At 49.4% G+C, this 12514-nt stretch overlaps 1 protein-coding gene across 2 annotated transcripts in view; it reads left to right on the top strand.

The window, feature by feature from the left end:
- The window catches only part of GRAP2 (GRB2 related adaptor protein 2), a 67829-nt gene that overhangs the window by 45839 nt on the left and 9476 nt on the right, over positions 1-12514 (top strand). For both annotated transcript variants that reach the window (XM_043441169.1, XM_043441170.1), the window contains exons 2-4: positions 881-972; positions 7904-7995; positions 11104-11223. In XM_043441169.1, coding sequence (XP_043297104.1) covers positions 895-972; positions 7904-7995; positions 11104-11223 — 290 coding nt within the window. In that variant the 5' untranslated portion in view covers positions 881-894. The remainder of the gene's footprint in view (positions 1-880; positions 973-7903; positions 7996-11103; positions 11224-12514) is intronic.

The following is a 12514-nucleotide window of genomic DNA, read 5'->3' as shown; positions in this document are numbered from 1 at the left end:
GTTTTGTCTTGGATAACATCTGGTGTCTATTATTTAATTTCATCTTACATCCTTCTTCATTTGACATTATGATCACCCTTTTATGAACAAGGAAACTGAGACTCTAGGAGGTTTATTTCCTTGCACAAGATCACACAGCTGTCCATCAACAAAACCAGGACTTTGCTCTCTTTCTATTACACCCCACTGTCTCCTAAAAAACCCAACTATATTTCATTTGTAAGTTGACTTCTTTATCTTTATACAAGGGGCCAATATTTTCACTCAATCCAGAGGCATGAAAATGAAAATTTCCAGAACATGTTGGCTTTCAGAGTAATAATAATAAAATTTGGAATCTGAGTCTCCCAGTTCTAAAACGAGAATGCTTTCTACTCTCAAACCATGTAGAAGATGGTTAAGTTCCCCACTGACCAACGCTGTCTAATTCTCTTAAATGATTCAGATGTAAAAGAGAAAATGGCATCTGTCTAATTAACACCGCCTGGTTAAATATAGCTGCCGAGGGACAGTGTTTACAGAACAGTCCTTCCAGTCCCTCAGGCCCCAAGGTAGCGACGATAGCAAGCCTTCTGTCCTTATCAACCGGAAACAGAGATGCCCCAGAAATGATCATAGGCCAGGACAGCAAATGGGGATGAAAGGAGAGGGGGAAGGCGGTCACTGGCCTTCATTTCGTGCTCCTGGCATCTGGGGATGCAGAGAACGATGCTGGAAAGCGGATCCTAGGGGCTCAGGCAGCTCTTTCTGAAAACAAAAACCCTTCCTGTGCGCCTGCACCTCCGTCTCCAGCCTGAAGACATTGGACCCTCAACTGCCAACCGCTAGGACTGCCCTTCTCCTGGCAGAAAACACAATGACCACATTATTTCTCTTCCAGCTTCACGTTACAACATGGAAGCCATTGCCAAGTTTGATTTCATGGCCTCGGGAGAAGATGAACTGAGCTTTCACGCTGGCGATGTTCTGAAGGTAGGTGACGAGGGGCCCAGGAGAGCCGGGGAGAGTTTAGGTTATTCTGGTCTAATTGCTGAGTTAATCTAACAGTTGAACTGCTTAAACTGTTTCTCAAGAAACACAAACAGTTCTTTCAAAATCTGAAATTCACCTCAACCAAAAAGGTTTCTTCTGAGCACCCGTGCACTAACCACCAGGCGGGGTGATGGAAATCCAATTGGTATAAGCCACCATCCCTGTCCTGAGATGCTCGTGGTCTGGAGGGGGAGATACATCCATGTGCAGGGCTTCTCATAGATGTTTTTATCTAAGTGCTCAGGAGCACAGGTAGGGGACAAGTGATCCCACCTTGAAAGATGGTGTTGTAGGAAGGGGTGGCAACATCAGTTGTCAGGGAAAGCAGTAAAGGTGAGTCAGGCTTTTGGCTAAAGCTCAGAGATGGTCAAGCTCAGGCAGAGTCTGGTCAGCATTACGAGGCTCAGCATGGCTGGAACTTACAGGAGGAAGGTGTGGGTGGGGACACCTGAAAAGGCTGCTGGAGGAAACTCAGGTCAGTGAAGGCCACTCACACCTGGCCACTCTGGGGCTTCTTAAAGCTTGTCTTCCACCCACACTTGACTTGTAGTGGCAGTTTGCTGAGCTGAAGAGGCCTTGGACTTCTTCCACATTCCATGAGCCACACTTACATGGACTCTGCATCTCAGAGTGCCAAATAGCACAAGCCCTTAAAGCAGTCCCTGGGGAGTCTGCGGCACCCATGCCCCCCTGGCCTCTGAGCACCTCGGATAGCCTGATCCCCAGTCCTCTGCAGTCCATATGGCCACCATAGTCTCTCCGTTAAGATAAAAGCTTACTATGGAAATAACCTTGTCACACGTGATCAGGGGAATCAGAAAGTGTCTGTGGTGCACAAGTCAGGTAGAATTTGAACAACCCCCTCCCTGCCCTCTTCCTAGGTGGTACTAGTGGTAAAGAACCCGCCTGCCAATACAGGAGACATAAGAGATGCAGGTTCGATCCCTGGGTCAGGAAGATTTCCTGGAGGAGGGCATGGCAACCCACTCCAGTATTCTTGCCTGGAGAATCCCATGGACAGAGGAGCCTGGCGGGCTACAGTCAATGGGGTCGCAAAATGTTGGACACGACTAAAGCGACTTAGCGTGCACGCATCCCTCACTCTGAGCTTTTATCCTTCTAACTGCCCTCACTGTGCGAGATCTGGCAATGCGGCTGCCAAGAGCACGCCTTCAATGCTGGAGCTTCTCAAGGCCAAAATACTGCTTGGGCTGCTGACCCAGGAAAAAGTGACCTTCACTTCTTTGGGACCTTACCAAGGTCACTGAGGGGTCTGGGACAAGGTGAGAAGTCCCTCCCTTCCCTGTCAGGTACTGTGACCATGTGGTTATCAACCACTCTGCAGTGTTCTCACCCAGAAGAGGCCCTGGGAGGTGGGTGTGGGGCAAGTCCTATCCCTCACCTCCCATTTCAAACCAAACCATCCGGCTTAAGTTTTCCCTATTCTCCAGAAAAGGAAAAACAAAAAGCAAAAATCTTTCCTCAATTCTGCCTCAGCTCCTAATTTCTTTCCTCTCCTTCATGGCCACACTGGGAAGAATTCTCTGCGCTGGCTGTCTCCATTTCCTCACTTCCCATTCACTCCACTAGACCCTCTGGAATCTGACTCTTACCCCCATCACTCCCTTAAAGTCCACCAGTGACCTCCTGAGTGTAGAATGTAAGGACCCTGCCAAACACCTATAGGACTTGACACTGCTGACTGTCCCTCCTTGCATCTGAAAGGAGACCTATTTCACCTCGAAACACTGTACTCCACTCAGTATTTTCCTTTTATCCTGTCTCCCAAGCAACCCACTTCTTCACCGGAGAGGAGTCTGGTACCAGTCAAAAGGAAACTGGATGACCCATAAACGATCCCCATATTGTCAATATCACCCATTCTCCCTCTGACTGTTCAGACTATTGCCACATCCCTTGACTAAACTCATTGTCTCCTCTCTCTTCCTCCTTCATTCTAAAAACTAGTCCCAGAGGGCTCTTTCTAGAAGATAAATTGGATCATATTACTTCCTTCCTCAGAAGTGTTCAGTGGTTCCCCATGACCAGTGGATGGAAATCTAAGCCATCGGAGCTCAACTTACCACCCAATCTCATCATGCTCGAGTGCAAGAACATGTATACACGCATACACACACTCACACACACATACACACATGCACATACTCATCTTTGTGTATGAAATGGCCCAAATCACACTGTAATATATACACTGTCCTTTTTCAGGCTCTCCCTGTAGTCTGAATGTCCTTCTTCTGCCCTCATGCATGTGACCACCTCTGCCAGGGAACCCTCATGAATCCTCCCCACCCACCTCTATCCCAGTAAACTCATCACCCCCTCTTCAGCTCCTCCATGGCATTTCACACACTCTGTTCAAGGCACTCACACCCTATTTACAAGCAGGCGAGCTTCCACTCTCTGCACCCGAGCACCACCTCTGCTGCTCTCCCCACATGCCATCCTGATTGTCCGGTCACATAGTGACTGCTTCACTCCCCAGAGCTCTGCAGGGGTGGGGGCTGGGCCTGCAGAAAGGTGAGGAAGTGTCAACGAATGAATGAATGAGAGGGTCATCCCACTGCTGGTCTGAGAGCAGAGTCTTGCCAGGTTCATCTTTGTGTCTTCCCAGCACCTAACACAAACCATGGCCCCAGATGGGCGCTCAGTACATATTTCTTGAGTTGTTAAACTGTGTTTCTGCACACTCATTTAAAATTCCCTCAGAAAGCCAAACCCTTCCTTCCTTTCAAATTCTATCCATTGCAGCCATAGTGGTAAAGAGGAAAAGGGATGGGTCTTGTTGGAAGTCTCATGGAAGGTCTGTATCGTGGTGGTCAGTGGGCCCGCCTGTGGGTCTCCACATACAACTGTCTCATCCAGATATGGGTAGCAAGCCCCAGGAGCCTGGAAATTGGTGTTCTGTTTCTTGGGGGTTTTTTAATAAATTGTTTTCAAGGCCAGTTCTTGACTACCCCGGCAACGCACTCCTGAGTGCTCTTTCATGTTATGCCTTTAGTTCTAAAACACTAAACAGACTTTTTCATTAGAAGATACAAAAACTGTCTGATTTGCTCATCACCAGCTGCCCCCTGCAGACTGTGAGCTCCCCAGGGTGTAGGCCCCAGCTTATTCATCTCTGTATTCCCAGCACCCGAGTGCAAACAGCAGTTGCTCACTAGATGCTGATCCCAGAATGGTGAACAAGATGGCAGACATGGAACTCTAGCCAAATGACTGGATCCCATTTCTCCTGTGAGAGAAACATTCCAAACTCAGGAGCTGAATGTTTCATGTGCACATCATGACCTCTCAACCTGCAGCTGCACATAGCACCCAGCTTACGTTTCCCACTCGAATCTGCCAGTCGTTATTAAAAAATGTCTCTTGACCCAGGCCATCTCTATGTGCTTCTGCAATTCATCTAACACAACCCCATTTCTCCCACTAAAACAGCGACCAAAGAGCCCCCAGAGTTAGTCCTACGTAATTAACTTCTTCAACACTTCTGATTTCTGCTATGCCTCTAAGAGCTAAAATTTCATCCAATTTTGAAATTCTTCCAACCGTACATTTTGTCCTCTTCCCACGTCTAACTTATTCTCAGGCCACGTAACCCAGAAAATGATTCCGGCAGGCAACACCGTAAGAGTTAAGTTACAGCGAAGTTGAGGGTAAAACCTCACGGGTTTAGGCTGAACTCCTTGTGCAGGTTTGCACGATGGGGACAAGAGATAGAGAAACGGAGGAGATGGAGAGATGAGAGGGGCAGGAAGTACCAGCCCTGCCAACAACGGCGGGAGGAAACCACCACCACCACCCCCCAAAGACTCTTCTTTGCCGAAAGTGAGTTTTTTTTAAACCCTTGCCTTTTACACCTCATAAAAAGCCTATAAATTCGCCTCTTTGGGAACACCATGTCAGGCAGACCGAGCACCAGGTGGTGAGGAAAATGGACGGCATTTGGGGATAATCTTTCGGTGGCTAGAGGGTGTAAATGAGTGTGAGCCATGATTACTAAAATTACAGCCAGTTTTGGGTCAGAGAGCTAAGTGCAAAATGTAGTTCCTACCGCAATGAGCCCATTTCCAAATGGCCTCTTTTACTTCATCCCTGCTCACCTTGGTATTTGACATTTGCTGCCCAGGCCACACGTCTTCCCATGTGTGATGGGAGAAAGGAATTCCAGAGCCTTGAAATCTGGGGGAGCAGAGAGTAAAATGCCCTTGTGTTTCTTATGTGATGACGATGCCCTGGTGCCAAGTTTCCTAGTTCTTCTCTTGACCTAGATTTCCTGCTCCCCTACCCCTGCCACCCCGCTCAGCACACACATACCTGCACGTCCTTAGCGATACCAACAGTCACATTTGATATTAGAAACTATGAAGTTTCCTTTTCTCAGCAATTCTAGAACTCAAATATGGGACACACTTTTATTTCTTCAGAACAAATGATCACATTCAAAACATACACATAGAACACTTTAAAGAACTTATCAACCCTCCGTCAGACCTGAAGTTCTCCCTCATAAGAATATCACATTTGACAGAATTATATTTAAAAACACAGCCTGTACTCTCTGGAGGATGTCCAGGGACGAGGGCGCATTTGATTCCTGCATCAGCTCCGTGAACGGGCTGCCAGTTTTTATTGCCCCCATTTTGCAGATGATAATTGCCTCACCTGAGGTCAAACATCTAGGGGACCAAGGATCCAAGGACCAAGGGCTTCTCCTTCCAAACTCAGGAGTGATATCAGAACTAGGTCATCACTACTTCTCAATTACACTGCTCTCTTCAATTCTCTTCCCATCTCTGGGAGGCAGAAACCAGAGGCTTCAAGTCCACCCACTTTTTGGATGACTCTGAAATCCAGCTCCAGCCCCCACCTCACTGCTGAGCCCAGACACACATCTCCAATGCTCCCTGAGCTATCCTTCTCTGAGGGTCCCGGGGGCAACTTGATTCACCCACAGGCGGTCTGAGGTCCATGAGCTTTCCCTCAGACCTGTTCCTCCTCCTGTCTTTTCTATTTTGGTAAAAGCATCACCACCCACTCAATCTCCCAAGCCAGAAATCCAGAGCCATCCCAGAATCCCCTTCTCCCTCAGCTCCTCGAACAGTCACGAAATCCTACCCATTTGTGCTTCCTGATTCCTCTGAAATCTGTCCTCACTTCTACCTAGCCCAGATCCCCTTCGTCTATGCCTGGATGGCTACGCTCCTTTTCCTACACTCTCTCCCCTGACTTCACCCCCCAAGTCCATCTTCACGTTGTGATACCGCACACTTTTCTTAACACTGACTCTCACTGCGCTGTTTCCCTGATGAAAATCCTTTGATGGCTCCCCATACCTTTCAAGATAGAAATTCAGACTTTTGAACGTGGGCTACAAGGCCCTGTAACCCTGGTTTCCCCTCTCTCTACTCCTGGGGTCACAATCTAAACTCCCGCCAGATTGAGGAGTTCTGTCCCAAGAAAGCACCTCACTTCCTCATGCCCTGGAAGTAGTTATTTTGCCATCAGACTTTGCCTAGGTAACTCCTTTCAATACCTGGGCAACCCAGGTAGTCCCTGCTCCGAGTAAGCTTTCCTATCCATCTTCTGCTTTCCTCTTTATCGTTTCTCTTCCATCAGTTAAGACGTTTTCAGCTATGAAAAACAGAAACTTAAAATGGCCTAAACAATAACAAAGATTTATAATTTCTCATACAAAGTCCAGGCATTAGAGGGCTCCTAAGCGGCTAATTCAGTAGCTCCATGACATCGTCAAGGTTCTTCCCATCTTTTTGTTCTGCCATCTTCATTTTGAATTATTGTTTGAGTCTGCACTACATATTTTAGAAATATTCTCAGTAGGGGTGGGTGGAGAGGAAGTCAAGTATTTGTCTTTTGATGATAGGAGATTTTCTGAAATGACCAGAAGCCACATAGAGCCAAGTCTGAAGAATCATATAAGTAATCAAGGCAGATGATAACATTTGGGGTCATGGTCAAGGTAAGATCTTATAGTAATGAGAGAAAACTTCTGGTTTTGCCTATGATCTCAGTCTAAAAGCAAATTTAGAAAAGGTATTCCGGGAATCTTGAGTTATGTCCAAACTCTGCAAACATGGAATATGAACACAAATAGTTACTGTTTTCAAAGCTAGCCCCCACTTGATGTTTAAGTTTTAATCCGCTAGCTAGCATAAAAAAGTAAGAACAAATTAAAATTGTAAAAGGTTCTCAGTTACCTGGCAGAGAATGAGAAACCACCTGCCTAGATAAGGAGCTTAAAGTGCTAAGATCTGAGACACAAATCTTCAAAACAGGAGAAGAGGGGTTCAGAGAAACCCCTGAGCACCAAGTCTGGGAGGCCCCACCAGTGTGGAGTCACATGAGCGAATGGCCCAAGTGTACAAAAATAGCGTGGGGACAGGAGAAGCCAAACTCCAAAGATAAGCCTGCTGCTCCCCACTCCAGTGGTTCTGTGGTTTCTTTGGCGTGTGTGTGTGTGCACGCACTTAGTCGTTCAGTCATGTTTGACTCTTTGTGACCCTGTGAACTATAGCCTGCCAGGCTTCTCTGTCTGTGGGATTCTCCAGGCAAGAATACTGGAGTGGCTTGCCGTTTCCTCCTCCAGGGAATCTTCCCGACCCAGGGATCAAACTCTTATCTCTTATGTCTCCTGCATTGGCAGGCAGATTCTTTACCACTGCACCACCTGGGAAGCCTTCTTTTGCTTATTTTCCTTTAACTTCAAAAGCCTTTGTTCTTTTGGGTTGGGTGGAGTTTGGATTGAGGTGCATAAGTTCTTTGCCCTGCAGCCCATTTCTCCTGCTTCTTGGCATCCTCTCCTCAGTGACTCCGTCCTTCCTTCTCCCTGTAGATCCTAAGTAACCAAGAGGAGTGGTTCAAGGCGGAGCTTGGGAGCCAAGAAGGATACGTGCCCAAAAATTTTATAGACATCGAGTTTCCTGAGTAAGTATTTCCAGCCTGCGGAGATAGGCCTGCCCACACACACTCCCCTTACTTTTTCAGTAGCCACTAAAATTATCCATGCACAGCCCAGACGCTGTCAAAAATGGTCGCCTCTGGAGAGGGAACCACGCAGCTGAAGGCCAGGGGTGGGAGGGAGATTTGCATTTCACGGCATTCTCTTTTGAATTTGATACCATGTGCAAGTATCACTTATTTTAAATTTATAAACCAAAGCCATCTCTGATTGTAACCATGGCGTTTCCAAGAATTCCAGTGGGGGCGCTGTCAGCCACCCCACCTCCACGGCTGCTGCTTCAAGGGCTCTTCTCCCCTATCTCCCAACCCACCTTCCATCCCAGTTCCAGGATGACATGACGAAGCTCTCGAAACCGTGAGCTTCCCGAAACCGTGCTCACTCTCAGTGAGAGAGGTCGGGGAAATTCCCTCCATAAAGAGGAAACGAAAAGTTGAGATTGGGTCACGTGCGTCTCAAGAATTGACCACAAGGGTTAGATAGAAATCTAATCTTGTCTGAGAGTCAGGGTCTAGCTGAAGAGCAAAGGTTTGTTAGAAAACCAAAGTGGTGTTGGTGACTCTGGTGAGGTGCAACGGTACCACTCACAGGGAATCAGCACTGACCACTGAACCAGCAGAATGACCACTGACCTCAGCCAGGGGGCCCTTGAGGCTGCCCTGTCACCTTCTAGGTGAGCACGGCACACCTGCAGCTCCTCCACTCACCCCCCGCCTCACACACACACACACACACACACACACTCTCAGCCAACCGCCTGGCTTCCAGGACAGCAGAGGCCCCCAGAAAAGCCCATCTACGCCACCCGTCCTGACTCACTGCCTCCACCCACATCCCGCAACTGCTCAGACACTGCCTTTCCTGCAGTTATTTGGAAAGAACCGTCTGTGCTTCGAGCAGAAGTCCTCCCCTCTCTCCCACATCAGCTTTCCTCCCTCTCTGCTGGCTCAAACCCGGTGGCAAACAAAGATCCTGCGATTTCTCCCGGCTTACCAAAAAAAAAAAACAAAACATGAAACCAGACAACAAAACCCTCGAGCCCAAATCCCCTTCCCGCTACGACTCCACTTCTTCAAAGAATCGTTCTATTCGCTGTCTCTAATTCCTCTCCTCCTATTCTCCCTGGAAGCCCCATGACTCCTTGGAAACCTTTTTATCAAGGTCCCAGGGAACTGTGGGTCCCAGTGGTCGATTGTCGGCCATCATCTAGCACCGTTTGATGTAAGGAACCTTTCTCTTCCATGGAAACACTTTCTTCATTGGGCTTCTGGGACATCCTTCCTCCCGGTTCTCCTCCCTCCTCCCTAGCTTCTCCTTGTCTGTCTCCTTTGCTGTTTCCTCCCCACCTCCCCCATCTCCTTTAGGGTTAGAATGCCCCCTCCCAGTGAGGCCCTCCCCACCACCACATTTTAAAGGACTCCGCCCTCCCCACCTCTGCTCTCTGTTCACATTCCCCACAGCACTTACATCGGCTGACACACTCCATATTCTGATTACTTCATTGTTTATGATATTTCTGCCCCTACCCCACTAGAATGTGAGTTCCATGAGGGTTCTTGTCTGTTCTGCTCACCACTGCATTCAGTACATCCTCAGAAGAGGGCCCAGCACACAGTACATGTTTAATAAAAGCTGTTCAGTGACTGAATAGCTTTGGAACCGACGTGTTATTTGAAACTCTGGCGCTCATTTCACAAGTAGCCTGTGGACATTTTTGTAAGTCTTGAAAGAAGTCACTTAACAAAACCCAGATAGAGGACAAGTGTGTATTTTCTAAACAATCCCCTCTCTGGTTGCTCCCTCTTTCAAGAGATTTCCTCTGAGGATGGCTGCTGTGGAAGGGGGGGGTCCCATTCTTTTCCCCTCCCCATTATATTGCCTGTGGTGGCCACTCATCAGTCCTGTAGGTTTGCATGGCACCTACTCTGGCAGGAACTCCAGGCAGATGAGGGTCAGAAAACCTCTGCTTCTGGCCCCTCAGAGCCTGACCAACCTGCCGCTGCAGTCCCAGGTCTGGAAAAAGGATAATCCTCCCACCACCTCTGTCTGTTCAGCTCCTAAGTTCCAAAGGGCACAAAGGAACTGCTCACAGAGGCCAGTCGGATGCTCACCTTAAAGGCACACACAGGCTCGCCTTCCGGGGGCAGCAGTCAGGCAGCCACGTTGCAGCAAAGGGACACCGCCCGCCCACCTTGGCCGCTGAGGAGCCGCGAACACTTGTTCTGCTCCACGAGGGTGAGAGAGGTTCCTGGCCTGCCCTGCGGCTGGAGCCGCTGTTTGTCTTGCCTGCGCGCAAGGGCTCAGCCTTTTTCACAGTCGCTGTACCGCCCGCAGCAACACTGCCAAAGGCTGCCGCCCTGACTGCTGACCTGAAAGAGCAGCTTCTCCTCCGTGCCTTCTTTTCCACAGTAAAGGTTATTTTCCAGCCTGGTTTCTCAGGGAGGGCCCAGGAGCCGGCTGTGTAGACACCTCTCTCTGGCTGCCGCCAGCCTCGCTCACTTCCAAGGGTGCGTGGGGACCTCCCTGGGTGCCCCACCGCGTCTGCCGGGCACAAGTCACAACCACTCCCGCCCCACGCCACCCAGAGGCCCTCGGTTGTGACCTGTCTTCCCGGCCACTGGGGTCTCAGCCTGAGGCCAGCACCCAAGGGCCCTGCCCGTCCCAGTGCCCAAAGGGGTCCCGGTCCTCCTGGCGCACCATCTGCCCCTGCAGTCCCTTTCTGGAGACGTCCCTCTCACGGCCACCAGCAGGTGGCCGCTCCTGCAGTGACTCCCTCCCACATTGTCCCGTTTTGTGCAGTGGCACATTTCCATGACTCAGGATTTCCAAACAGGCAGGAGAGAGACTTCTCCTGAGGGGACAGGGCAGGAGGTACCTCAAGGGGACACTCAGTTGCCTCGCCTGGAAACTGCTAGAGCATTTGTTTGGTTTCAAAAGCGCCTGGCCCGTCTTGTGGTCTCTCCTCAGCCCTTCTCCCTCTGGGTCATCTCTCCCCGACTTCCTTCCCTCCCTACCCCCAAACCCCATCAGTCTAGCATCTCACCAAGATCCTCTGTTTTTGTCTCACCTGATAGGTGGTTTCACGAAGGCCTCTCACGACACCAGGCAGAGAGCTTGCTGATGGGCAAAGATCTCGGTTGCTTCATCATCCGGGCCAGCCAGAGCTCCCCAGGGGACTTCTCCATATCCGTCAGGTACTGGCCAATCCTGACTCCGCCCTGACCTACTAAAGCACTAAAACAACAAGGTGACCTCTTAAACATGACCTACCCCTCAGGAGCAGGGTGGCAAGGGGCCTGGGTATAATGTATCAATACATTCACCTGCCTCCCCCTCCAGCCCAGGTGCTTCTGGAAAGACAGGATTTTTATCAACCTCACCTCTGTGCGTTTTATAGCACCATGTAAACCCAACAGGTGCTGGGTAAGTGTCTGTGGAATGGGAAGGGAGAAGGAACAGAGAATTTCCAGAGGTCCACATCCATCTTGGAGTTGCAATCTTTTTTTTAAAATTAATTATTTTTGTTCGTGCTGGGTCTTTGTTGCTGCATGCTGGCTTTCTCTAGCTACAGTGAGCAGGGGCTACTCTCCTTTGCAGTGCATTGCAGGGGCTTCTCTTGTGGAGCACAAGCTGTAGGTGCATGAGCTCAGTAGCTGTGGCTCACGGGCTTTGTCGCTCTGCAGCATGTGGAGTCTTCCCAGACAAGGGATCAAACTCATGTGCCCTGCGTTAGCAGGCGGATTCTTATCCACTCTACCACCAGGGAAGTCCAGGGTTGCAATCTTAGCATTTTCTTTTACTACCAATGCATGTCTGAAGAAGGGCAGAGAAAGATCAAAACCCCCAGTCACCGCCATAGGACACATCCGTAGTCGTAGGTGGCTGCACAGAAAGAAAGGCTACCTCCACGCTCTGTAATGCTGTGAAACTGACAGGGACAGAGCAGAGCCCAGGAGGCCTGCGGTGGGGGCACTCTGACAGCAAAGTCTCGCCAATGCGCGGCACCCCACCCCTCGGGAGGAAGTGACTCAGTTTAACATGACATAGCCCCACACGCAGAAGCCCCAAGTCTGAACACACAGCGTGTGGTCAGCATGCTGGGGATGGCAAGTCACACATCAGACTTGGTGACCACATGTGAAAGTGCAAGGATGGCAATAGCAGCAAGGGAGCAGTGTGACAACCTGTACGGTGAAACCTCACTGGCAAGTTACCTGACCGGAGGTGCTGTCTGGATTCTGCAGTGTAATCTGAAAGGCATGCAGCTTTAAGTTCCTAAGTCCAGTCTCGGGTAATAAACAGAGGCCACATTACTATTTAGAAAGAAAGTGCAGTACTTTAAGGAATAAGTAGGAAAGACTTAAAAAGAATGGGTTAAGGGGACTTCCCTAGTGGTCTAGGGGCTAAGGCTCCATGCCACCAAGGCAGAGGGCTCAGGTTCATTCCCTGGTCAGGGAACTAGAGCCCACATACCACAATTAAAGA

The sequence above is a fragment of the Cervus canadensis genome, chromosome 21 (genome assembly GCF_019320065.1).
Source record: "Cervus canadensis isolate Bull #8, Minnesota chromosome 21, ASM1932006v1, whole genome shotgun sequence".
NCBI lineage: Eukaryota > Metazoa > Chordata > Mammalia > Artiodactyla > Cervidae > Cervus > Cervus canadensis.
This window is presented reverse-complemented; position numbering and strand designations above follow the sequence as displayed.